This window comes from Amphiprion ocellaris, chromosome 19 (assembly GCF_022539595.1).
Source record: "Amphiprion ocellaris isolate individual 3 ecotype Okinawa chromosome 19, ASM2253959v1, whole genome shotgun sequence".
NCBI classification, from domain to species: domain Eukaryota; kingdom Metazoa; phylum Chordata; class Actinopteri; family Pomacentridae; genus Amphiprion; species Amphiprion ocellaris.
Window position 1 is genome coordinate 11,435,940 of NC_072784.1, and position 27,680 is coordinate 11,463,619.

The 27,680-nt window shown below is 38.8% G+C and overlaps 2 protein-coding genes across 2 annotated transcripts; both read left to right on the plus strand.

The window, feature by feature from the left end:
• Positions 1-531: 531 nt before the first annotated feature.
• Positions 532-14,418, plus strand: kat2a (K(lysine) acetyltransferase 2A). The gene is made up of 18 exons (XM_023294071.3): positions 532-799; positions 1,040-1,163; positions 1,280-1,425; positions 2,825-2,914; positions 3,025-3,206; positions 3,645-3,836; positions 3,999-4,105; positions 4,920-5,024; positions 5,548-5,684; positions 5,957-6,165; positions 6,243-6,369; positions 7,462-7,572; positions 7,651-7,794; positions 7,889-8,003; positions 8,954-8,990; positions 9,789-9,852; positions 9,940-10,024; positions 11,398-14,418. Exons 1-18 carry the CDS (start codon positions 584-586, stop codon positions 11,589-11,591), a joined length of 2,385 nt encoding a protein of 794 aa, XP_023149839.1. The 5' UTR covers positions 532-583; the 3' UTR covers positions 11,592-14,418.
• An 813-nt stretch (positions 14,419-15,231) lies between these two features.
• Positions 15,232-26,493, plus strand: dhx58 (DEXH (Asp-Glu-X-His) box polypeptide 58). Its single transcript, XM_023294065.3, has 12 exons — positions 15,232-17,471; positions 17,619-17,829; positions 18,334-18,538; positions 18,610-18,800; positions 18,881-18,994; positions 20,559-20,691; positions 20,820-21,005; positions 21,095-21,345; positions 22,689-23,000; positions 24,507-24,697; positions 24,788-24,887; positions 25,794-26,493. The coding sequence occupies exons 2-12, from the start codon at positions 17,653-17,655 to the stop codon at positions 25,977-25,979; spliced, it is 2,046 nt and encodes a 681-aa protein (XP_023149833.2). The 5' UTR covers positions 15,232-17,471; positions 17,619-17,652; the 3' UTR covers positions 25,980-26,493.
• The last annotated feature ends 1,187 nt before the right edge of the window (positions 26,494-27,680 follow it).

The following is a 27,680-nucleotide window of genomic DNA, read 5'->3' on the forward strand; positions in this document are numbered from 1 at the left end:
TAATATTTGTGATTTAACTACATTAATTAATAATTAATGTGTAAAAGATTCAATTACTACTTTGTAAAAATAAAATTTTTGACTTGGACATTATTTCAAGTTTTGACCGGATTTTTTGGGGTTAAGATTAAATAGGTTTTTTCAGTGTTTTTTTTTTTTTTTTTTATAGATATCTGTAATTTAACAAAATGGTCAAATGACTTTTTCATTTATTTATTTATTTTTACTATGTTTCAGTTCTCAATATACATAACTTTTAAATACCGGCAAATAAATATCTGGAAAATATTGATAATTTTTGTTGATCTAAATAGAGTTTGTTTTTTTTATGTGTAAAACAGAATTACTATTTCAGAAAATTCCAGATTTCTGATGTTAAAATATATTTTTAAATATTTGTTTTGACTTGTTTTTTGGGGTGAACGCATAAGTTGAGAATTATTTCTCCTGTAAGTTTCCTAGATTTTATCTGTAATTTAACAAAACAGCCACTCCTATTCCCTTTAAATCTAATTCCACCGACTGTCCGTGAAGGCAGCACCGGAGCTCCAGCAGCAGCAGCAGCAGTAGCAGCAGCGTGGACATGTCGGACCCGGCGGCTCAGGCCTTACAACCCCGGCTACTCCAAGCCCAGTCGGCGGGCTCCAGCACCGCCACGACGGGCTCCGGGTCGGGCAACAGCGACCCGTCCAGACCCGGACTGAGCCAGCAGCAGCGGGCGAGCCAGAAGAAAGCCCAAGTCCGGGCTTTTCCGCGGGCGAAGAAGCTGGAGAAACTTGGCGTCTTCTCCGCATGCAAGGTAGCTTAGCATTAGCACGGCTAGCCAAAGTTCAGCACAACAAAGCGGTTAGCGGCTAGCGTTAGCATTAGCATCAGAAACAAGTAACGCTGGATGTTAACTTTTACAACTGGCTTGCTAGTTCGCATCACTAATACTGCTGTTAGCCACATTATAACAGCGGATGTGCTTTAATGTGAGGTAGCTAACTGATTTATTACCAAACAGTAGCTTTAAGGGGTTTATTTTGCTCATTTTCAGGCCAGTGACACCTGCAAGTGTAACGGATGGAAGAACCCGAACCCTCCATCGGCCACTCGGATGGATCTGCAGCAGCAGGCGGCCAGTCTGAGCGAGCCCTGCCGCAGCTGTGGACATGCTCTGGGTACCAACTAGCTCCAAACCTGCTGCAGCTCAGACCTCAGCATCTACCTGCTGTTTAGTTCACCTGTGTGACCCTATTCCTGTGTTTTGTTTTGTTTTTTATCCCCCTGTGTGCAGCTGATCATGTGTCCCACCTGGAGAACGTGTCTGAGGAGGAGATTAACCGGCTGCTCGGGATGGTGGTGGACGTGGAGAACCTGTTCATGTCTGTGCACAAAGAAGAGGACACCGACACCAAGCAGGTGTACTTCTACCTGTTCAAGGTGGGAACCCGTCACTTTATTCAGACAAAAACACCACAATATTTATAATCCCTCCAAGAGTAAACAGACATTAATGCAATAATAAACCAAAGATTAAACCTAAAATAACAGCCTAATTTATTGATGATTTCCTAAACAGTGTAAATTCAGTCCAGCTGTAGAATAAACATGGAGGTTGTGATGGAAATATTCCATCAGCTCATATCCTTAAATAAGAAACTAAACACACAGCTGGGTTTTTGATAACTTTGATGTTGTTAAAGTGAACTTTATTGTCACAGAGGGGAATTGAATTGCATGGAACGTGTCCCACCATGTACCAAAAAGACAAATATATTTGGAGAATTATGAAAACATTGAAATTTCAGCTACAACAAAAAAAAAAAAAGGGGGGGGGGGTCAGTTTCAGATGCCTAATATCATTCAGAAGCAATTGACCTCCCCTAATCTCACTGAGCTGACACAGAATGACCCGAATACATTGCTCAGGATCATTTATAATTATCAGTAATTAATTAACTCAGGAAAAACTCCTACAAATAGCCAGAAGCGGCGACCTCAGCATAAACTCTTAATGTTTTGTCAAATCTAAGTCTGAACAGTTCATCTACAAATGGAAAAATCTGTACAATATTAACACTACTTATATATATTTCTTGTTTATTTTGTATTTTCTGCTGATGTTCCCCACGTGTTTGTACTATACTGGCAGCAAATTTCCCCAAATGATTAATATAGCCTTATCGTAATTGATTTCAAAAGACAGTTTGGAACAATTCAGTTAGCAAATCGCACAGGTTGCAGTGCAGGATTGTGTCGATCGCTGTACAAATGCAACCTTCAAATGTTTAAATTCTGTTATACAATGACAACAGAACTAAAGTTTCACTTCAAAAAATTAGATCACAAAATCTGTCAGAAAAATCGCTATTAGGTATTTTCCCGAAATCATTCAGTCCTCGTCGAAACCAGATGATGTTAATAACTGGGACGTCTCATTAACAGCTTCATTGCCGTGAAGTTTTCTTGCTATGGATGTTAAATTGTAGATCAACAGGACAATTGTAGTGCTGAAATGTGGAAAATTCTCTCCTGAAATCACTTCACGCAACATCAAGCATGCCTTATTTCTTACTATGACTGAATGCAATTAGTAGTGAAAGTGAAATGTTACTTGGTCTGACTTGGTAAGATTGTAGTCTACAAAAAGTGGTCAGGAGGCTCAGATGTTGTCAGATTAAAGGAAGGAAGTGCAGGTCTAAATAGGGCTTATAACAGACATAATAATAATAATAATAAACTAGCAACCAAGAGTCAATGTTGATGAAGTTTTTGTCCTAGTTCCACAATCACTGTAAAAAAACAAAGACAATCCTTTTTTTCCCCTTCTTTCCCTCAGCTCCTGAGGAAATGCATCCTGCAGATGAGCCAGCCAGTCGTGGAGGGATCCCTGGGAAGTCCACCGTTTGAAAAGCCCAACATCGAGCAGGTGAACCTGAAACTTCTTTTCTACTTGTCTTGATCTTTGTCCACCACTTCTGGCAAACAAGTCATGAGCATAAACTCTCTACTGATCTTGTCCATCTTTTTATTCCAAAGGGGGTTTTGAATTTTGTCCAGTACAAGTTCAGTCACCTTGCACCTAAGGAGAGGCAGACCATGTTCGAACTGTCAAAGATGTTCCTGTTGTGCCTAAATTACTGGAAGCTCGAGACGCCAACGCAGTATCGGCAGCGCACCCAGAAAGACGACGGAACGGCATACAAGGTGGACTACACCAGGTGTGTGCATTTGTTGTAATTTCAATTAATTAATTGCTACAGAGAATCAGCCCGACATCATGATACCGCCACCATGCTTCACTTCATGATGATGATGATGATGCTGCCACCATGCTTCACTTCATGATGATGATGATGCCACCATGCTTCATGTCATGATGCTTCCACTACCAAAGTGGAAGCATCCATTCAAAGAACCTTCTTCCAGTTAACTTCAAAGTTTCCACATGTCTTCTGATGAACTCTAGTCTTTAAACTGCATGCACTAACCTCAGATGGTCACTGTTTTACTAATTATGTGACTTCTAGAACTAGTTGGTTACACTTGAATGGAATTAATTGAGTCACTTTTTAAAGATACAGTCAGTGGTTGTTGGATTTCTGTGCTAAATGCTGCATTCATTCTGTGTAATCAGTGTTTTTTCTTGTTTCTACTAGGTGGTTGTGTTATTGCCATGTCCCTCAAAGCAACGACAGCCTGCCGCGATATGAAACCACTCATGTGTTCGGCCGCAACCTGCTAAAGTCCATCTTCACGGTGACCCGACGGCAGCTGCTGGAGAAGTTCAGAGTGGAAAAGGATAAACTGCTGCCAGAAAAACGAACTCTGATCCTCACACATTTCCCCAAGTAAGGACAGATGCCTGAAACAGTTGAAAAGTGACAAAAGCTTATCATTCTACATTTATACAGTGTTATTGCACATGTCGGCATCACGTGGGGCTAGCGTAGCATAAGTCTCTTTTTGGAGATCTGTCTGCGTTGGTTATATTTCTACTTTTGTGTCTTCAGGTTCTTGTCAATGCTAGAGGAGGAAATCTATGGAGAGAATTCACCGATATGGGAGGCCGACTTCACCATGCCAGCCTCCGATGGCACCCAGCTGGGACATCAGACAGGTGAGACAAAAATTCTGTCTTAACTTTAATTTATAATCATTAGCACAGCCTTCGTAATTCACACCCAGTAAAGAAGCAGAAGAAAACAAAAAAAACCAACAACTTACTTTTAAAAAAAGAAAAAAAAAAGACCCAAATTCACAGCCAGCCAGAAGAGGACCAATATTAAATTTGGACTTTTGTGCTTCATGAAATATTTTTGGCAATTTATGGTGGAATTTTTACTTGACAAATCACTCATCACAGATTGTTAAATTATTAAAAATACAGACAACCTCTGCAAATATTACAAATAGCAAAAGGCCTCAAGAAAATACTAGTCTGATGCTAATAGAGCTCTAAACATTACATTTTGCTCTCCAATCATTGAGGTCACTTGAATATGTGACTGTAAATGAGCAGGCTATTCTCAAGTAGTATTTCTGTGTTTTTACAGACCAGACATGTTATAAACTTCAATTAAGTAACAGGCAACTAGAGTTTAATGAACGTGAAATAATTACCTTACAAATTATATGAGATTTTAGGTATAAAGAAATGCAAGATTTCACTGATACCCATAGGAGTTTTTGGAATGCAAAGGAACTGATTGAATGGGTAGAAAACAGATTATTGACAGAAACAGTAAAGAAGAAGACAAAAAAAAAAAAAATATATATATATACACACACATACATATATACATGCATACATACACACATATATGACAGTCGTACAGAATCAGGGTTGTGTCGTTAATATAATTGCCATTTTTTCTCTTGTCAGTGTCCTTTTGTATAATTTCTGATGAGGTGAACCTTTATGTTTATCGCAGTGATCAGTCCTCCTTCCGTTTCTGGTTCTCCTGCTCTGTCTAAATGTCTGAGCAGCAGCTCGTCTCTGGGCAGCATCGACGCTGGAGGTGTGGAGCCCATCACAGGTATCAGCCTTCATCACCTTTATATGCTGCTGAGGTGAAATATGAACCCAGCATGAACATACATACAGTCAATGGAATTACAACAGGAGAGAATACTGAAGCATGCCTCGTTATTCTCATCATACAAGCTGTGTTGCCCATTTCAGCAGGAATTCCTGTCGTAGTTTTAACTCCTTCATACATTTTAGAAGCTGTTTTTGAGTTTGCAGTGGGTAAAAATACCAACATATTTATGCATAAATCCAAACAGCACATTTAGCCCAACACACAGCTTTGTTTTGGTCACCAAAATGTAACTTTTGGAACCTGTTTCATGTACTTTTTGTTTTGTATCTTTTGGTTCAGTGTTAAAGCTGCCAGTGTGGACGCTCAGGACCGTAATGTGTAATTTCTGCAGTGGCTCAGACCAAGAGAAACAAACTCCAAGTGTGAACGCACCTTAAATCAGACAACACTGGTTCTAAGATCCCTCTGAGTTACGTCTTTTTATTGCTTCGTTCTCAAAACGACGCTCTGTGTTCAGGGGAAAAGCGTAAACTTCCCGAGGTGTTGACGCTGGAGGACGCCAAGCGGATCCGAGTGATGGGCGACATCCCGATGGAGCTGGTTAACGAGGTCATGATGACCATCACCGACCCTGCTGCCATGCTGGGACCTGAGGTCAGTCAAGCTGTGTGGGCAGGTTGGACTACAAAAAACATGGCCGATCTGATTTATTTTACTGTTTAGTTATTGGTGTTTGATTGCAGGTATCTCATGTTTTCTGTGGCCCTTTCTGCAATAAACTTATCTTTTCTGGATGAAGCCATAAAGAATGTAGCGAAACATAAAAATCGCTCATGTCTGAATGTCGTGGACCAGTAATTTTTCATATTCTATGTGTGAAAATGGCTTTAATCTCAGGTTAAAGTTTAGTTTATTTCTATTACCAGACAAATCTGCTGACACCAAACGCTGCCCGCGATGAGACGGCCAGGCTGGAGGAGAGACGAGGCATCATCGAGTTCCACGTCATCGGAAACTCTCTTTCCCAGAAGTCCAACAAGAAGATCCTGATGTGGCTGGTCGGCCTGCAGAACGTCTTCTCCCACCAGTTACCTCGAATGCCCAAAGAATACATCACACGACTGGTGTTTGACCCGTGAGTGGATGTTTTAATGTCGCAACGTTCGATTCCCATCCTGCCAGCTCTTCCTGACACGTTTGGTTCTTTTGCAGCAAGCACAAAACCCTCGCCCTCATCAAAGATGGACGCGTCATTGGAGGCATCTGTTTTAGGATGTTTCCCACTCAGGGCTTCACGGAGATCGTCTTCTGCGCCGTCACATCCAACGAGCAAGTTAAGGTACGCCATTTCTTACTTCAACAAACAGCGAAGTCAAATTAAGTAACTTTGCAATGCCTTATCTTGCTGTTTTCAAAGTAATTTTTGAGCTCTCTGCTGTCTTAGGTGCAGTAGCTGATGGAGACTAGAAGCTTCTCTGTGCACAGATGATTACGTCACAAAAACCTGCCCAAAATTTCAATAAACCTCTCTAATATGTCTCCAAATTTGACTCGTAGAAGTCCAAAATGACTCAAAACTTGTCCAGAACGTCTTGAAATCTACCAAACAATTTAACATTTGCCCAAAGTGGCTCAAAATTGTCCAAAATGTCCTGAAACTTGACAAAAATTTGTCCATAAATGACTCAAAAACTGTACAAAGTGACAGATAAAGTCAAATTAAATAAATATGATATTAAAATGCCGTATTTGTAGAAATTAATGAAGTAATTTTTGGTCTCTCAGCCGTCTGGGGTGCAGTAACTGATGGAGACTAGAAGCTTCTCTGTGCACAGAGGATTAAATGATGAAAATATGCCCAAAATGTCAATAAACCTCTCTAGTACGTCTCCCATGTTTGTCCAAAATTACTCAAAACTATCCAAAACGACTCGACAGTTGCCCAAAACATTCTGAAACTTCTCCAGAATGACAACATGTTCTCTAAAAATGACTCAAACATTGTACAAAATTTCAATTTAAGGTTAATGTAAATACATGACGTGCATATTTTAACTATGGTTGATGGAAAAAAAAGCCCTCTGAATTAAACAATTATCTAATATTTTACTTCGCTTTGCACTCCAGAAAAGTAATTTTTCTGCTTTTTTGAAAAGATATTTTGTATTTTCCATGTAAATACTCTACCCTGTAAAAGATTAATTCGTTACTGATCCAGAAATTCAAGTCATGAGATAAAAGTTCCTGCATTCTTATCAAAATACTGGGCAGCCTGTAATTTGGATTTTCTTCTTTTTAAGTCTTAAAATGTTGATTCATCCCATTTTAACATATAAATAAATAATATTCGTAAACACCAGACTAGTAATTAGATTTCTGTTATTCAAAAAAGCGAACATATTTCTCATATTTTCTGGTTTTCTTCTTTCAGGGCTACGGTACCCACCTGATGAACCACCTGAAGGAGTACCACATCAAACACAACATCCTCTATTTCTTGACGTACGCCGACGAATACGCCATCGGCTACTTCAAAAAGCAGGTGAGACCTTCGCGTTGGCTTCTCCTCCGTCCTCCACCTCCCCCACGTCCTCTCGGTAATTCAGTTTTTTTTTCCCAGGGCTTTTCCAAAGACATCAAAGTGCCGAAGAGTCGCTACCTGGGCTACATCAAAGACTACGAGGGAGCGACGCTGATGGAGTGCGAGCTGAACCCGAGGATCCCCTACACCGAGCTGTCGCACATCATCAAGAGGCAGAAGGAGGTACGACGAGCTCCGCGGCTTCTCATTGAACTCTTTTATTCCTGTGAGTTTCATGTATTTTTAATTCTGTGTAAATCTGGAAACGTCCCGGCAGATTATTAAGAAGCTGATTGAGAGGAAGCAGAGTCAGATCAGGAAGGTTTATCCAGGACTCACCTGCTTCAAGGAGGGAGTCCGACAGATCCCAGTGGAGAGTATTCCAGGAATACGTGAGTTTAAATCCAACTGTTTATTAAAACATCTGTGTTGCATCTTTTATTTTATTTTATTTTTTTTGGCGTTTTTTTTTTTTTTTTTTTACAATTTTTCTCACTTCATCCTCATCTTTACAGTTTTAGTCACTATATTTTTTTTTTTAAATCTCTTTGCTCTCTTTTCAATGTGCTATGGCGTTTTCAGACATTTCTGCTTTTTATTTTTACTCAAAATTCATCCAGCAAGCCTTAAAATGTCTCCAAAATGACAAAATCTCCATCCAGATGTCTTAAAATGTGTCCAAAGTGAAACAAAAGCCAAAAATTTGTCAAAAAAATGACTCACAAATTGTACAAAATGTCAAAGTCACATGAGGTAAATCTGACAAATGACTTGTTTCTATTTTTCCATAAGTTTTACAGTTTTAGTTTCTATTATTTAATTTTTTCCTTTTTGCTTTCCGTTTAGTATGCTTTGTGTTAATGTGGCTTTTTTTAAAATGCAATAGTCCAAATAGTAGTCCAAAATGACTCGAAATTCATCTAAAATGTCTTGAAACCGCTCCAAAAATGACTTAAAATGTCAGGTGTGGAAAATCTGACGTTTAAATTACTTATTTTACTTTTTTCTTTCTTTCTTTTTAAAAAAAACCAAAAAAAACCCACTTTTTTAAATGTTATCATTGTTTGTACAGATTTAGTCTATTTTTTTTTTTATTCTATTTTTTTTCTTTTTGCTTTCCATTTAACGTACTATGGCATTTTTACACATATATTGTTATTTGTATCAGTTGGTGGTGGTGTTTATTTTATTTATCTTGAAAATTCAGTTTTTCTTTTTGACACTTTATAAACTCGTTTTTTTTAAAAAAGGGGGACATATAAAAATAGTTGTTGTTGTTGTTATTATTATTATTATTATTGGTAAAGGTATATGTCATTTACAAGTCTTTTATTCTGTCCAGGTGAGACGGGCTGGAAACCCAGTAACAAGGACAAAGGGTGAGTCCCTTCATATATTTTGACACATATATGACAAAAATTGGGGCACTTTTCAGCTGAATGGCAGGCAGTGTTTCACAGAACAGAGAAGAGACGTGTGGAAACAAATTAAAAATGAAAATACCTCTAAATAATTTTTTATAGTTTGTAGAGTCACCATCTGTTGTTTGCGGCGTTGGTTGCAATTGTGGAAAAATGTCATACATGTTTATTCCAAGTTTTTTAAAAATAAACAAATCTACGAGAAAACTTAGATTTTTTCCTGTCATTCTTACTGGGTCATACAGTACTAAAGACATTCGAGTTCTGTCTACTTCTATTCATGTTCTGTTTCTGTAGAGGAGCAGGATTTTCTACTGCAGTGGAAAATGAGCCACAGTGAGGAAAAATGTGACAGGAGCAGAAAAACAAACTGCTTGTGGTTCATAACTCTGACAGCGAAACTTCAAAGTAAACCAACAAGATTCTTAAATGCCACCACAAAGACGAGGAATGAATGTTTAACCTTTAGTGGAGTTCTCTTACTCTGTAATGCTAAAATTGACATCCATTCACCTTTGATAGTAGCTTCCGGGATTATCAGAAAGTTTATGTCACTTTCTTTGTTTTCCCAGACTTTTGTACCAATAAAAGACAAACATTTTTGTGAATCAAACACAAAGCCTAACCTAATCCAAGTAATTCAGAAGCACTGCACATTCTAATACCTGATTACAATGAAAAAATGTATGTTTTTAGTATGGAGTGCATCTAAGTGTTGTCAGTGTCTGACTTATTTGTTTTATTTGTGTTTTGTAGCAAAGAGGTGAAGGATCCTGATGTTCTCTACAACATGCTGAAGAACCTGCTGGCTCAGATAAAGGTGAGGCTCACCTGTGGCAAACAAACAGACATCACAAAACTAAAAACACCTGAGACCAAACAGGACTTTGTTGTGTTTCTTTATCAGACTCATCCTGACGCTTGGCCCTTTATGGAACCGGTGAAGAAATCAGAAGCTCCAGATTATTATGAGATCATTCGCTTCCCCATCGGTGAGCAAAAACATCTCTCTGATAACACTTTGAAAACTCACAGTTGTGGATTAACTTCAGGCTGCAGATTGACTTTTTGGCTGGTACTACCAGATAGGAAAGTTGTTAAATTGAATACCCTCGTTTTGCTGATGTAAAGACTGACTTGATACATAAATAACAATAAACACACAGCCTGCAGTTAAACGGAAAAGTCACACTGTTGTTCGTTGCAGCTCAATCAGCAATGGCTTCATTTTTGCGTCACAGAGTATAACATATAGATATGAGCAAATTCCAATCTGTGAATTATGACTATTTTGTACATTTAACAACCCTTCGTAATATTGAATCTACATGTACTAGAATATGTGCAGTGTTGTTATTTTTCTACTTGGGGACAAATCTGTGCAATATAGATGAAAATCTGTGTGATATATTATTACATCAGTCAGTATTTCTGTTCATGAAAGAATCTGTATCACCACTGATACGTGCAGTACTGTGACTTATAGAACTGGTACTTATTAGTACTAATCATCACATAACTCCACCAAGGAACGCGGCGGAGTTATGTGAAGATCGGCGTTGGTTTGTCTGTCTGTCTGTCTGTCCGTCCGCAACATTACTCAAAAACATATGAACAGATTTGGATGAAATTTTCAGGTATGGTCAGAAATGACACAAGGACCAAGTGATTAGATTTTGGCAGTGATGCAGTTTATAGTTTGGATCCACGGATTTGTTAAAGATTTCTGTATTATTGCAAGAATCGACCACTGCAGACTTACCGGGACTTATCCATTGTTAATTCGGACGATCTAAATATTCGGATATTCGTCATTAATTGTGGCCAAATATCCGGCACCCAGAAATTACTGACTTATCTGTCAGAGATGATACAAGGAACAATTGATTAAATTGAAGGGGTGTTTTGCATTTTCTGCATTTCTGACAATGCCATATGGGAGAGTGAACAGCCTTGGTGGAGTACTGCGCTCTCTGAGTGCTTTTCTTGTGTATATTTGGGTCTATTTTTTACTTTCTTACTAATTCTTTAAAGGTTTGCACTATCCCCTTTGTTATTATAAAAATGCAACAAGGAACACAAAATACGTGTTTTTATTATAATCTGTTTAGCTTAAACTGTGTCATTTAGGCAAATTTTTGAATGCAACATGCAGAATAATGTGATTTTAATTAAATATGGCAAACTTGGATTTGCTTATTTTTACGACAACCCTCCAGATTACACGCGATTAGTTCAAGAACTGTTGGACAGTTGAAAATTAGATGATTCTTTCTGTTTTCACAGTTTCTGGCTCAGATAAACGGCGTGTTTTTGCATATTTTTTTATTTTTTAAAGATCACATGCCTTTCATTTCCCCCACAGACCTGAAGACCATGACGGAGCGACTGAAGAACCGATACTACGTGACCAAGAAGCTTTTCATCGCCGACCTGCAGCGGATCATCACCAACTGTCGTGAGTACAACCCCCCAGACAGCGAGTACTGCAAGTCCGCCAACACCCTGGAGAAGTTCTTCTACTTCAAATTAAAAGACGGAGGCCTGATCGAGAAATGACTCTCACAGCTGCCAAACACCATGACGAAGTAAATCACGGGGAAATGAAAGACAAATCATAGGAAATGTTGGACTTCAAAATAAAACATCAGAACCAGTGGAGCGATACAAATGTCAAAATGGCGTCCTCTGACATTTTTCCACTACTCACCGAGGGGGAATAATGCGCATATACACGTTTCATGGAGTGTACCAAAGTTACAGGTCCAAGTTTTAACAAATACTACTCCTTCCTCCATTTATTTATAGTATGACTGGTCCGGTTTTGTCGCTTTTAATGACAGTTGCTCATTCCAGTTTTGTCAAGCTTAAAGCCGACGTATATTTAAACAGACCTCGGGACCTAAAGCCACGTTGCCTTCCATTACTGACGGACACTTGAACATCCAGCCATTTTCATGTGTATGAAGATAAATGTTCTGAAGGCGTGATGTCGTGACGGTGAAAGGTTTGCTGAGCAGAAGCTATTTAATCAGTCATTCGGTGTGAAAAGAATCAAAAACAGTTACTTGTTTATGAAGTGCAGGTTTTCATCTCTTGCTATTTTGCTTTCTGGTGATCATTTATTTGATGTTCTTTTGATTGTTGGTCAAGAAGAAAAAAAATTGGTTTCTGCTATCTTTTTCTTTACTCCAAACAAATGACTGATTATGAAAACAGCATCACAGATAATCGTTGGTTGGAGCTGCTAGTAATGGACTGAACGTCAAAGTTTTCCCATAATTTCCACAAATGTTGCTTTCTTGTTGACAACGTAATGGTTATTTATGCATAAAAATGTAACATACTGTTTATGCACCATTCCACTGGCAGGGTTTTATTACAAACCTTTTGCTATGAGGTCACACTTGGTATAACTCCTACCAAGCTTGTATAGTATACAGCAGAAGTGAGTACACGTCTGTGCAAAATCACTTGAATGACAAATTATTTGAAAGTGAATCACTTCATCGATAACTGCATTATTTCTAAGCTGAACTAAAGAGTATTTCCTCAGATGAACAAACAAAAACGGATACTTTTCAAAGAGCATGTTGAAAATTCAGGCTTTAAAGTAGAAATCAATGTAAAAAATGTGAACATATGTGAGTACACCTGTGATTTCCAAATGGCCTAACTGCATGAAGATGGTTCAAAATGAGCTGGGACATTTGAGGCTTGCTTTTCACCACATACCGCTCATCTCTCAGCAGTTCTGCTCTCATGTAACACTTACTCTGTTCATCAGTCTCCTCAATCTGACATTCAAGGCGCCCTTCCTCGTCTTCCTCTGCCACGATGGCCTCTGATTTTGTGTTCACCTGCCGTATCTCCTATTGAAACTCTTCCCACTCCTTGTCCATTTGATCTTTGGGGGTGTCAACATTGCACACTTTGGCAACGTTACTTCAGACTTGGCACTTAGTTTGTGAACAGCAGAACTTTGTACGTTTTTGGACCTGTTAGTCATCTGTATGTCTGCATCATGGCTCCACGTAGAAAAGAATTAGCTGTGGAATTGAAAAATCTGATTGCAAGACAAGATTTCCGAGATGGAAAATGATACTAAAAGTCATAGCTGAAGCAGTAATCAGGAGGCATAGAAGGAGCCATAGTACCACTAATCAGAGCCTGCTCCTGAAATGATTCCCAGACTACTTTCACAATCTAGCTCTGGAAAAGCGATGGCACAGGAGTTATCAGTGGAAATCTAGATTGTGTAAAGGACATCCAAAACTTGAAAGTCTTTGGACAACGTCTGAAAAAGAAAAGTCCTGCTTTTTGTTGGGTACAAACCTGCAAGATGAACAAGATAAGTTTGTTTGACTGAGATGGAGTCCAGCATGTTTGGTGTGAACCTGACCAGGACTACCACAGTGAATGCATAGTCCTGACAGGGAAGAACAAAGTTGGGAGTGTGATTATAGGGGGCTGCATGAGTACAAAAGGTGCTGATGACATTTATAGAAGCACAATGAATGTCTGTGGAATATTCTGGTAATATAATGGAAAATTACTAAAAATGATTGCGAGGTGATCGATTTTAAAATCATTTGACATTTTTAGCGGTATTGCACAAGCATGTACTCACGTCTGTTGTACACTGTAGGCGTTGGCACTGATTTCTTCTGTCGTACTGTCACTTCCACACATATGCTATGTAGTTAAGTGTTTTTTTTTGTGTGCAGCCACATTTTAGTGGTGTTTCCATGTTTACCAGACAAAGACCCAAACATGGTGGTTAGAAGCCAACCAGCAGTCCTCAGACCGATTCTGGCTTTTGGAAAGACTTTATTTATCTCACCGCACACTAGCTGTAGTGGGTGTTGATGCATGGCACACAGTTTACAATTTGCATTAATAAAACATCCAATTTTTAGCAGGCGTTATGTCGGTATAATTATTATTATTATTTTTTTTACAAACATAGTAATTATGTTTCTTTTTTTGTTCATTCATTGGACATGTTGTTGTTGTTGAGCGGTCAGTGTCAAAGTGCTTCCTGAGATGCATCCACTTGTTCCTGGAAGTTACTGTCCAGTGCTGGTTGAGCCTGCTTGTTGAATGTTTTGTTGGTTTGTGTGGGTGTGATTGTGAGTGGATGTCTGTTTATTTTGTACTTGAATCATGACTAGCTTTGAACTGTTGAAGTGATGTCAGTGTCGCATTATTCAGGGTTTGTCAGTTTGCGTAGTTCACCCTCAATCTACCTAATGCTGCATTTCAGATTCTCTCTGAAGGTCAGTCTGAGTGAACCTTCCAGCTGTTTGAGGATGGCTACTGTTGAGTTACGGTATAAATACCATTTACTGTAATACTGTTCATGACAATAAAGTTGTTTTTTTTTTATAAACACTTCTGTGATGTGCAGGTGGTTTCCAGAAACTTAAATTCTTGGTGGCACTGGATCAAAAACAAGACAGGCCTGAACTTGAATCATTTAAGTGATTTCTAGGATTTTCCGCAGTAAATTCCCCCTTTGGTTGTTGATTCAACTCCTTAAAATGGATGTTTGTGTATCATGTAGTATTACAGAAAGCTCCACCCTGCGGGTTTTGTTCTTTTGGTTTGTTATGTATGAAACACTGGAAGTCTGAATGTGTTTTAGATGCTGCAGTTTAAAAGTGGAAATATTCACTTATGGGACTAACTGCTTATTTCACTCATGATGTTTCTTCCAGAACATAAAAAAAACACCATGTTGACATGTTAACGAGGATAAAAAAAAAAGTTGGATTTTGATCTGTCAGATTTGAGCAGGGTTCAAATAATTGTGGCTGATAAAACTAAACTTTAAAATAATTTTGAAAGGCAATTTATGTACGTTATCTGACATGTATGTTGCAGTTAAAATGAGCAGCATCGACATTTGAAATCAAAATTTGTCAAAATGTATTTTACCCCAAAGTGTTGATTGTATTGATCAAAATGAGTCCTTTTTCAAGATTTCACATTTAATTTTATTGTACAGTTTTAGTAAGCTTACTTCTTGTGTACATTGATATTTAATATAGGTACAGTTTAAAAGAAAACAGACATTGTTCTTCAGGTGGGTTTCTTGCCTTGATTTAGCTTCATCTACATATATACACTTGAATCATAAAAGGCTATGAAAGACTTCGACTTTTGCCCCAAAATGGCAAAAAAAAAAACTTCCTACCCAGCTTTAAAGTAAAAACAAATCTGATTCTAGACATAATTTTGAACTATAAACAACCTTAATCTGAGAAAAATGTCTGTTTACACTTTCAAAAGATGTTAAATTGGTAAAGGCAGACTTGTGTCTTGTCCTTGACTGGAGATTAGAAGGTGCTTGAAGCCAAATTCATCCCTTATTACCAAAATATCCTTGCCTGTAACTCAGATTTTAGGTTTTGCTTTCCCAAGTAACAAAAATGAAAACAGGCGGGGCCCATTTAGGGCTCAGTGGATGCAAAACCTGGCAAAGTTTGTAGTGGATATTTCCTTTTCAGTCACAGCCTCGACTGTGAATCGGATAAATATAATGTTGTTTGGAAAAGTTTCACTTCAGGCTTCGTCTGTCACTGCATCAGTGAAAAAACTTGCTGTTGTACCTCCAGAGCCTCCCTCAGTAGGGTCCCCCTTTTGGTTTTGTTTCTCAGAATCACTCAGCAAAACCTAACCGGTCTTAAAACTCCACCTAAAAACCACAGAATCAATGCTGAGTGATGCTTCTAACATCTTGTCAAGAGGTGCATTATGTCCACTTAAAGACAGTAAAGACTCCAAAGTGTCCAAGTAGAGACAATAAAGACCCTTGTGTGTCTGCATAGAGATAATAAAGACTCCATAGTGTTAAAGTAGACGACAAAGACTCTCTGGTGTCCACAAATAGAGGACTCTTGCGGATCTACATTGAGACATTGAGACTTTCCATGTAGTCAATAAGGACCCCAAAGTGTCCATGTAGAGATGATAAAGACCCCATAGTGTCCATGTGGAGACAATAAAGACTCTAAAGTGTTGATGCACAGAAGGTATCAACTCTCTACGATGTCCATGCAGACAATAAATACTTCCTGGTGTCCACATAGAGACAGTAAAGACTCCAGAGTGTCCACATAGGCGATAAAGACACCGATAGGAATGTTAAAGATTCCAAAGTGTCCACTTAAAGACTCTACGATACCCATGTTAACATAATCAAGTGTCCCAGGTGTCCATGTAAACATAACAAAGACTCCAAAGTGTCCATATTGATGATATAGACACCTTAGTGTCCATGTAGAGACGGTAAAGACTCCAAAGTGTCCATATAGAGACAATAAAGACACTTGTGTGTATATGTAGTGATAATAAAGACCCCAAAGTGTCCACAAATAGACAATAGAGACTCCAAGGTGTCATCATAGAGTCGATGTAGACTCCAAAATGTCCAAGTAGAAACAATATAGACTCTCGGGTATCTACGATGAGATAATAAAGACTCCCAACTGTCCATGTAGAGATGATAAAGACTCTGTGTCCATGAAGAGACGATAACAGGTTTTGAGAAACACCAATCAATGTTTCTTACCATTTCTTACATCTGATAACCCAAACAAGTAGCCGATTAATCAAGAAACTATTCGACATAACTCCTACTTGTAACCTAATCACTTAAAAGACTTCGGGTACTCCATTGGTACTCCATTTTAGTAGGCCCAAAGTGTTCCAAACTCCCTGGAACCCAACCGGAACCAGCGTCCATAGTGGTTTTAGTGTTTTGATTTTCTTGATATTTACACTATTTCTGATTCTATCTGTACCTGGCTGCTGCAGAGATTTCAAATGTTTCTTTTCATTACTTTCTGTTAGAATACCTTCACTCAGAGATTTACTGTATTAATGTCCTGCAAAACAAGGACTTGCAACTAAAAGTGTAAAGTTGCAGACTAACCTGGTGGCACAAAGCATCCAGTTTGACAGGTTAATGTGACAGAACCACAGGAAATGCACTCGTTGGTTTTGCTTTCCTGATGTAATGGAGAACAGATGGGGCCAGTCAGGGGGCATGCAGACCCCCAGGAAACAATTCAGCATTCAAAAACACAGTGATTCCAGACATACTGTAGATGGGATTGAAATTATAATGGTGAACAAAGGAAAATATGGGTCTGGACATGTTTTGTTTTTAGTTTTTTTTTGTGAAAAAGTGGTTATTAAAGAGTCTTTACTTCCAATAACCTGTCACTGATAGTGGCCTCTAGCTGCTGTTCATCCAGAGCCCCCCTCACTGGTCCCTCTTTCTGTGTTCAGCTGAGTTTTACTTTCGTTTTCCAGTTTCCACGTCACTCAGCTGATCACAACAGCGTTTAAAACCCCTCCTCTGCTCTGTGTGGTGTTAGTGGACGAGGAGAAGCTGGAAACGCAACACTGATCTGTTTTCACTGCCGAGAGGTGAGTTTAAAGGCTCATTTCCTACAAAGTGGCTTATTTACATGTTTCCTGCATGCAGCTCTGTGCTGATCCAACCAGTTTTTTTCGTCTTACTGATGAATAAATTTTAATGTGTAATCTGGTGTCTGTTTCTTGTATTTAAAACAGGTATCTGTGCAACTCTGCTGTGTTACTGAGCAGGATGGCGGAGTTTCAGCTGTTTGCATACCAGGAAGAAGTGGTTGAAAGGGCTGTCAAGGGAGAAAATATTATTATTTGGCTGCCAACTGGAGGTGGAAAGACTCGTGCTGCAGTGTACGTGGCCAAAAAACACCTGGAGACCACGAAAAATGCCAAAGTGGTGGTTCTGGTGAACAAGGTACGTGAAAAATGTTGAAGAAATTTCACTCTTGGTTCTTTGAAGTTTGCTGTAGCGGGGTGTTTATTGGCATTCCGGCATACTGTGGGTTTACCAACACAGAGCATGAGTCTGTGAAGGTAAGCCGACTCGGCATTTTGAGAGTGCTCATTTTATAGAGATGATCAGAGAGTGGGTCTGAGGGTAGAGAGGGGGCTGTATGTAAACACAAGGGTCAATAGAGGGTAAGACAAAAAGAACAAAGTGTAATAATTCAACCAAAGATCTGGAAAACAGTTGCAAATGGAAAAGCTGTGACACCAAAAGTTAAGAGTGGGGGATTGGGGTCTGACAGACGGTAACAAATAACAAAGATGAAAGATTTGTGGATAACCGTGAGAAGTGGAATGAAGGGGTGACACTAGTAGCAAAAGGTGCATCATCAAAAAGCACCAAACAGACATCAAAAACAAAGTAGAGACAGATTTTTTTGGCGTTGAGTTTTTCATGTCTTTTCTGGTGTAGGTTCACCTTGTGGACCAACATTACAGCAAAGAGTTCCAGCCTCACCTGGGTAATAAATACTCTGTGATGCCGGTTAGCGGTGAGAGCGAGGAGAAGGATTTCTTCGGGATAGTGATGCAGGAAAAAGACGTGGTCATCTGCACAGCTCAGATCTTATACAACGCTCTGATCCACGCGGAGGAGGCAAAACATGTGGAGCTCTCAGGTCAGTAAAAGTACAACTTGTCTGTTTCTCAATGACGTTAAAGAGAACTGAGCCTGAATGTTTCCCTCCAGATATCACTCTGCTGATCATCGACGAGTGCCACCACACCCAAAAGGAGTCGGTCTACAACAAAGTGATGAGATGCTACGTGGAGAAGAAGCTGAAAGGCGAGCGACCGCTGCCTCAGATCCTTGGATTGACGGCGTCTCCGGGGACGGGAGGCGAGAAGATCCTGGATAAAGCTGTGGAGCACGTCCTGCAGGTCGGTTTTTCAGTTTTGTAGATGTCTTCCCATAGTTCTGCCTCTTAATCTTCATCATCATTTTTATCTGTGACTTTCAGATTTGCGCCAACTTGGACTCGGCCATAGTTTCAGCAAAAAACTTTGCGCCTGAACTGGAGCAGAAGGTCCCCAGACCCATCAAGACCTTTGACATTGTGGAGAAAAGAATTCTGGTAAAAAAAAAATTTAACCCTCTGAACCCAGGTTTGAAAATCAGTTTTGAAATCCTCCAGTTTACCTCATTTATCAGAAGAAAATCACCAGATTGCCAAGTTTCTGAGGGTTCTTGAAATGCTCATCTGTCAGTAAACTCGACTAAAGAAACTTGAATCTTCAGATTCACAGTACCTGATCAAAAATGACTTTATTTTAAAATTCTGCAAAAAATAAACCTCTTAAGCTTTCCAGATTCTGTAATAAACAACAATTTGTATGACCGTTGAACGACTCATCTGAGATGTAGCTTGGATTGTTGGAAAACTTAACTAAAGCTAATCTGAAATTCATGGTATTTCTGCTTATTCTGCATGTCTCATTTATTAATTTGCCAAAAAAAAAAACTGTTTGCTCTAAAAAACAAAAAATTCTTCAATCCTCTCCTAATCCATGACACCTTTTGTGTGTCAGCTGCAACAAACAGTGACTTGGCAAAAATTCAGGGACTTTTCAGCTGAACTGCAGGCAGCGTTTAGACCAAGTCGAGAATGAAAGCAAAAATCAACATGGCTTAAAAACAGTCAACAGAAGAGCAAGTTGTTGGAAGATACATCCAGCATTGTGAAGCATCTTTCTACAGCTGATGAACCGAGTAAAACAGAAAAAGTCTGGAGAGTCTGGAAACACGGAAATAGTTAAATATGTGTAGTACGTGGAGACAACATGACAATAAGTTGACACAATATTGCAAAAAGGAGACACAAAATAGGAAAAATGAGACAAAAATTACCAAAACGAAACACAAAATGACAAAAATAACACGAGTTGTTAGAAGATACATTCAGCATGGTGAAACATCTTCCTAGAGAACAGAGTAGAGTGAAAAACACAGTTTTCCTGCATTGGTAACACCTGTGGGTATTTGGAAAAATGTTGTTAATGTTGATTAAACTTTTTAAATTAAATTTTTGTAAAATAAATAATATGAATACAGTGACTCAGCTACAACAAACAGTCATGTGACTTAAATTATTCCTCTGTGTCATGCCGAAATTTGTGATATTTCAACAAAAAAAGGCTTTTTTTCCTCATGTTTCTTGTAAAAATTGCAAAAAATAAACCATTTGCTGTAATCACATTCTGTAAAAAACAAAAAAATTTTGCACTTGTAGGCGCAACTGAGAAACACAGTAAATCAGCTGCAACCAACAGTCAAATGACAAATATTCAGGGACTTTTTGGCTGAACTGCAGGCTGTGTTTACACAGTGAATAGTAGGTATGGAAACAAATCAAAAATGTAAATAATAAAATATCTATAATATGTAGAGCCTCCATGATTTTCTAGTGTTAGTAACACCTGTAGACACTTGGAAAAAGTGTTGTTTGTTCTGATTCCTTCTGGTTTTTCAGCTCCTGTGATAATTCTTGCTTCACTGTCAGGACTATACATTCACTGGATATTTTTATACCCATGTTCACGCAGCTAGGCTCAATGGAAATCACAGATGGACAAGTATTTTATCATGGCTAGAATTTTCAGATTTAATGAGGACTAATACTGTATTCTTTTCTCCTTTAGGATCCGTTCGGGGAGCACGTGAAGTCGATGATGGAGATGATTCATGGCTTCATGAACCTTCCTCCAGATGTCAGGCTCAGAGAATGTGGCACTCAGGAATACGAGGCAGATGTGGTGATTCTGGAGCAGCGAGGTAAAAACATGGTCTCACTTTTCATCCTGTGATGACCACATTTGATTTTGTGATTCTGTGAGGATTAAGGTGGTCAAATGTTTAAAGAAATCGATGCTAATGCTAGCGTGCAATATTTCGTCAATCAGGAGTCAGAGAGAGCAACAGGATGCTAGCTCAGTGTGCGATCCACCTCCGACAGTACAACGACGCCCTGCTGATCAACGACACCCTGAGAATGATGGATGCTTATCGATCCCTGGAGGATTTCTACACCACAAAATCCAGCGCCGCCATCGATGGAACCGACTTCTTCCTGGTGGGGCTCTTCGAAGGTGCGAATCCTGATATTTCTTACGTTTATTAGCTGCATGAGTTCAATTTCCGATGCAGCTTTTTCACCTTTGCTGTCTTTGCTGTGCAGAGAACCAGGTGGAGCTGAGGAAACTCGCTATGGATGCTCGGTTTGAGAACCCAAAGATGGCCAAACTTGAGAGCACTCTGCTGAAGCAGTTCGGTCCGGACGTCCAGTCCAGGGGAATCCTCTTCTCTAAAACCCGTAAAAGCACCCACTGCCTCAATGACTGGGTCCTCAAAAACAGGGCCTTACAGGAAGCTGGCATCAAGGCAGCGATCCTCACTGGGGCTGGCAGCGGCATCACCTACATGACTCAGGTGTGTTGATATACAACCTTCACCTGTTACCTTTAACCCTCTGAGCTCCAAAACCCACAGACAGGTTTGACAGGTAGTTCAACTTTCTGACGGTTCTTGAACTAGTAATCCGTGAGGTATCGTTCCATCGATAGAATCACCCAAATTTAAGCTTCTTCAAAGCTTGTCAAAATCTCTTTAATCTGCAGGTTTCTTTTGAAAATTTGACAAAAAATAACAGTTTGCACCAGATTCTGAAACTGATATTGGTTTTGAACTTGACTTTAGACTGTTTTTAACTGGTTTTGAATAAATTTGGTTTTAGACTGATTTAAAACGTAGTTTTAGATTAATTTGGACGTGGTTTTACACTGGTTTTGGACTTGTTTGTATACTGGTTTTAGACTGGCTTTAGACTGGGTTTTAGACTTAGTTTTGGACTGGTTTTAGACAGATTTGGACCAGATTTTTGGCTGGTTTAGAATGGTTTTAGACTAGTTTTAGACTTGGTTTTGCATTGGTTTTAGACTGATTTGGAATGTAGTTTTGGACTAATGTGGATGTGGTTTAGTACTGGTTTTGGATTTGTTTATATATTGGTTTTAGACTAGCTTTAGACTTGATTGGGATTTGGTTGTGGACTGGTTTGAAATTGTTTTTAAATAGACTTAGTTTTGGACTGGTTTTAGACAGGTATGGACCTGATTTTGGACTGGTTTAGCCTTTGGCTTAGATTTGGTTTTAAAATTGGTTTTGGACTTGATTTTAGACTTGGTTTTTGTACTGGTTTGAGACTGGTTTGGCACTTAGTTTTAGACTAATTTGGATGTGGTTTTATACTGGCTTTAGACTTTATTTGGTATTTTGTAGTTGTGGACTGGTTTGAAACTGGTTTTGGACTTAATTTTGGACTGGTTTTAGACCAATTTGAGACTTTGTTTTGAACTGGACTGGACTTTTTTTTTCAGCAGGTCTAGAGTTGATATTAGGCTGGATTTGGTTTTGTTATTGGACTGGTTGACATTTGGGAAAATATTGGATGTCTTGTTGATTCAAGATTTTTCTTTTATATTTGTAAAATAAATAGTGAAGGAAATGCAGTTTTAGTTTTTGCTTTTTAAAAAAAATTGCAGCACTACAACTATATCAGCTGCATAAAATCAGTTTTTGTGCTGTTTCTACAGAGGTGCAGGACTTGCAGTGAAAAATGAGCAAACAATGAGTAAAAAAAACATCAGGATTATTAAATGTACAGAAATTACTTGGGGATGGGAGGGTTAAGTCATTCCCATTCAACAACAACTTCTCAATGAATATTTGCTTTTACTCTTGACATTTATTTTTTTTGCAAACCTTTATTGTAGAACGAGCAAGCAGACACAATCCGAAATTTCCGGAAGGGTTCTCTGAACCTCCTGATATCCACCAGCGTGGCTGAAGAAGGCCTCGACATCCCAGAATGCAACCTGGTGGTTCGCTACGGACTGCTGACCAATGAGATCGCCCAGCAGCAGGCCAGTGGACGAGCCCGAGCCAGAGACAGCCAGTACTCGGTTGTTGCCCAGGAAGGAGGAAAAGAAGTCCGCAGGGAGCGCATCAACGAATATCTGGAGGAGCTGACCGGAAAAGCCATCGATGTAGTCCAAAAAATGGGCCCCCAGGAGTTCCGCACAAAGGTGAGGGAAAAATACTTTACCATCCTTATTCATTGGTCTCACTGCTGAGGCTATTTGATGCACAAACGCATGATGAAACCAGACACAAATACATAAAAGACGGATCTGAACAGTAACACCAACGTATAGTGACTTAAACCTGCATTCTATCTAACAACTAGCAGAGGGCGACAGATGTAGCTGCAAAAGAAATCAAATTGTATAGAAGTCTATGAAATCCTGTGTCTGAAATCATCTACTCATTCCCTTGAATCTTGATCTCAATTTATATTTTTCAGAATTATTGATGAAAATAACTTGTCTTTATTTATTTGGGTTGTGATATTGCACCGTATCTCATGGCTTGGTCTCATCTCTGTCAACATTTTCAACAAGCTACACACATAGAAAAGATAAATTCTATTTAAAATAAACGCTGAAATGTGTGGAAATGCCACTAGTCCTATTTTTCCACAACAGTAGTCCACAAACTAATAGGTTTCGTCGATGGCTATGTTAATCTTTTATTAGTCAGATTCTGACTAATTTTAGAGTAGTTTTGGACAGATTCTAGACTGATTTTAGACTTGGTTTTAGACTGGTTTTGGACTAATTTTGGGCTAGTTTTGGACTAATTTTACCCTTGGTTTTAGACTGGTTTTGGACTAGTTTTGGGCTAGTTTTGGACTAGTTTTAGCATTGGTTTTGGACTGGCTTTGTACTGATTTTTTATATGCTGATTTGGACTTGATATTAGATTTGGTGGGACTTTGCTACATACTGTTACCATTTCCAAAATTCCTTTCAGTGCAGGAAACAGCAGCATCTGGCAACAACATGCTAAAACTTTTGTCTGTAGATTTGACAGTCCTGCTTGTTTTTTTTTTTCTGGTGAATTAGTCTTTTTAATGACAATATTTGCTTCCCTGCCTCCAAAAGTCCCACTAAAGCAATCTCACATTGCAATTTTGCAAGAACACTGTTACTTTGTGCCACACAAGAACGTTCTGATTGGTTTAAAGAAATACAAACAAGCCAGTGCATGTTTTTTTTTCCAAATGTACACTACCGTTCAAAAGTTTGGGGTCACCCAGACAATTTCATGTTTTCCATGATAACATGCTAACATAATTGCACAAGGGTTTTCTAATCATCAATTAGCCTTTCAACACCATTAGCTAACACAAAGTACCATTAGAACACAGGAGTGATGGTTGCTGGAAATGTTCCTCTGTACCCCTATGTAGATATTCCATTAAAAATCAGCTGTTTCCAGCTAGAATAGTCATTTACCACATTAACAATGTCTAGACTGGATTTCCAATTAATTTAATGTTACCTCCATTGAAAAACTGCTTTTCTTTCAAAAATAAGACATTTCTAAGTGAACCCAAACTTTTGAATGGTAGTGTAACAGACTGATAACGAGGTGCAGCAGACCATTCTACACTGTGGAGATATTTCTGGTGATGGGAGACTAATTTTATAAATACTCTGACATCATCTTTTCTCCTTCTTTATCTCTAGATAGGAGAACTTCAAACAGAAGCAGCCCTTCGCAGTAAATTTGCAGAAAGATGCAAAACAGAAAAGAGGAGTCGCTACTCGGCTTCCAGGGTCCAGCTATTGTGTCGAAACTGTTTTGCTCCAGTGGCATCAGGCAACGACATGAAACTTGTCGACAACGCTCACTACGTCAACGTCAATTCGGAGTTTAAGTGAGCCGAACTCTTTCTGCTAAAAGAACTCATTGAAAAGTATCTCCAGGGTAAAATAAACCTCTACTTACTGCTTGTCTTTATTCTCAGGAATCACTACAAACTTGGTGCTCAGGTGGTACTGAAGAGGAATTTTGAAGACTGGGAGCCTGGACACAGGATCATCTGCAACAATGGCAACTGCAACATGGTACATGAATTATCTTGTCTTAAAGATGATCCTAGTATCAATATGTTGGTAGGGAATAAGACCAAAGGTCTATATTGTCTATAACTTGTTTTGATCCGCCACCTATCACACATTCTGATATGACCCATAAAAGTTTACTCAAATGCAGTTGAAAGACTCAAAAAAAGCGCTATATGCTGCAAAGTGGTTTGACAAATGTGAATTATCCAAATAATGATATGAAACATGCAAGCACCATGTTGTTTGTCCATTTTAGCACCAGAAAATATACTCACGAGGGTTTAAATATCTGTATAAGAAATGATTTTGCCCCAGAAGGAATTGTGTCTAGAAGATGATCCTGGTGAATGTTGGTGAAAATGAGACCTTTGTTTGCTATAACTTGTTTACTAGCTGATGTGACCTTTGAAAATGTAACCAAAATGCATCTAAAAGGCTTTCAAACAGGCACCAAATTCTGCAAACTGGTTTGACCAATGTGATTTGGTCCAAACTATTTTAAAAACACACAAACACCAATGTTGATAGTCCATTTTCTCACCAGAAAGTATACTCGCGAGCGTTAGAATATCTGTATGAGTTTTTCCACAGAAGGAGTCATGGCTAGAAGATGATTCTGGTATCAAAATGTTAGTCGAGAAGAACACCTCTGATTGTCTATAACTTGTTCTGACCAACCATCTAACACACATAGTGACGTGACCTTTGAAAGTTTACCCAAAATGCATTTGACAGACCGTCAAACAAGCACTAAATGCTGCAAACTGGGTTGATGCATGAGATCTGTTCACCAATATTGTTTCTCCATTTCACCCCCAGAAGTTATACTTGCAAGTCTTATTGTGACTATTTTAAATGAAGGCACTGATTGATTTTTCATTTTGTGACCCGTATGTCATTCCACAGGACTGGGGATATGAGATTAAGTACAAGAAGAGCGCCTTGCTACCAAACATAGCCATTAAGAACTTTGCCCTGGAGACGCCTGACGGCAGGATGACGGTGAAGCAGTGGAAGGACATTCCTTTCACTGTCGACGACTTCAGCTTCACAGAATACTGCGAAGAAAACTTCCCCGACTTGTTCGACTGAGGAGAGCTCTGTGGGGGATCACTTTATTATTGGAGGTGCTTAAATACAAGCTTTTCAGCACAAAAAAACCCCATCCCTTTTCACACATGCTCGGCCACGTTTGCGCTGGGAGCAGCGTGCTGAAACCCATTAGGCATCGATCATGCTTGAAATTAGCATGACAGCTTTGTTTATGCCCAAGGTCTGAGCCTCTTTGCATGTTTTTCTGCGTCGGCTGCATCTCACGTCAAGCACAGAAGCAGGAGGCAGAAAATGAACTCTGCTACAGCATTGCACTTTAACAATTATGAATTTTTGACACGCCATTTTTAGAGAATATGCAGTACTAAGAGCACATGTACTATGATGATATTGTGTGTAATTATTCACATGCTTACAGAAGCCTGATTTTAATTGAAGTTTTACATCCTCCTCTTTATTATATTTAGTTTTATTGATGTTTGAGTGTAAGTTTGATGTTGATGTATGAGATTTTTAAACTACATATGAAATGAAATAAACACTCCTGAAATGATTAGCAGCTCTTCTGTGGTTGTTCTTCCTTTCTGATCCACTAGGTGTCAGTGTTGGTTAGCAGATGTTCTCAATGCATCAGCTGCTGGATCTTCTTCTGCCTTTGTTGCCTCCAATAAACGTGAATAAATCAAGGATTGAACTGAAAGCAAAGTGCTGCTGATGTACAGTGACTCTGAGGTAACAGAAGTGAGTCTTAACCCACAGACATGAAGTAAAAATGAGGATGAAGAAGGACAAATGTACTTAGTTGTTAGTTTTTATTATAGTAGCTGTTAGCTTTTATTATAGTATTTACTTTATCTTTATCTTTATTTTTATCTTTATTTTTATCTCTACTATTTGTTAAATGTTTAATGTAGCAGCATTGCACCGAGTCAAATTCCTCGTTTGTGAACCTCATGAACAATGGCAATAAAACTCATTCTGATTCTGATTCTGATTCTGATTCTGACTTCCTGCTCACAGTTGATAGATTTGCTGATGGACCCTAAAGCGAAGCACTAAATATCAGTGAAGTGTTTTTTTAGGCTCTAAAGCAAAGATACGTGCAGAGAGAAAGAAAGAAAAAATGAAGGATTCCACAGTATTTCTATGATTTTATACTTTTAGACTGAACAGTTTATAACTTTGGACTGGTTTTGAATTGGTTATGGACAGGTTTTGGACTGATCTTCAACTGGTTGTAGGGTTTGAAATAGCTTTGGGCCTGGTTTTAAATTGGGTTTGTCCTTTGTGTTGGACTGATTTTGGATTAGTTTGGCCCTCATTTTGAACTGGATTGGACTGTTATTGGCCATGTTTTTGGACTGGTTGTAGGTTGGTTTAGGGCTAGTGTTTGACTTTTTTTTGTACTTGTTTTGAATTGGATATGGACCAATTTTGGGCTAGATCTAGATTGGTTTTAGACCGATCTTGATCTTGGTTTTGGATTGGATTTAGTCTGGTTTTGCACTTAGTTTTGGACTGGTTTTAAACAGGCTGTGGATTGGTATTAGGACAGTTGTAGACTTGGTTTTCAACTGGTTTTAATCTTGGTTTTGCATTGTTTTGAACTTGGTTTAAGGCAGTGGTTCTCAAATTTTTTCTGTCGGGCCCCCCTTCGGAGGACAAAAAACTTTCGTGCCCCCCCAATAACTTTGTGCGTGTATATATATATATATATATATATATATATATATATATATA

Coding starts and splice junctions, on each gene's coding strand:
- kat2a (XM_023294071.3), top strand. CDS start 584: ATGTCGGACCCGGCGGCTCAGGCCTTACAACCCCGGCTACTCCAAGCC. Junction 5,025..5,547: donor AGGTGTGGAGCCCATCACAG/GTATCAGCCTTC, acceptor CTCTGTGTTCAG/GGGAAAAGCGTAAACTTCCC. Junction 6,166..6,242: donor ACACGACTGGTGTTTGACCC/GTGAGTGGATGT, acceptor GTTCTTTTGCAG/CAAGCACAAAACCCTCGCCC.
- dhx58 (XM_023294065.3), top strand. CDS start 17,653: ATGGCGGAGTTTCAGCTGTTTGCATACCAGGAAGAAGTGGTTGAAAGG. Junction 18,801..18,880: donor CTGTGGAGCACGTCCTGCAG/GTCGGTTTTTCA, acceptor TGTGACTTTCAG/ATTTGCGCCAACTTGGACTC. Junction 20,692..20,819: donor GGTGATTCTGGAGCAGCGAG/GTAAAAACATGG, acceptor TTCGTCAATCAG/GAGTCAGAGAGAGCAACAGG.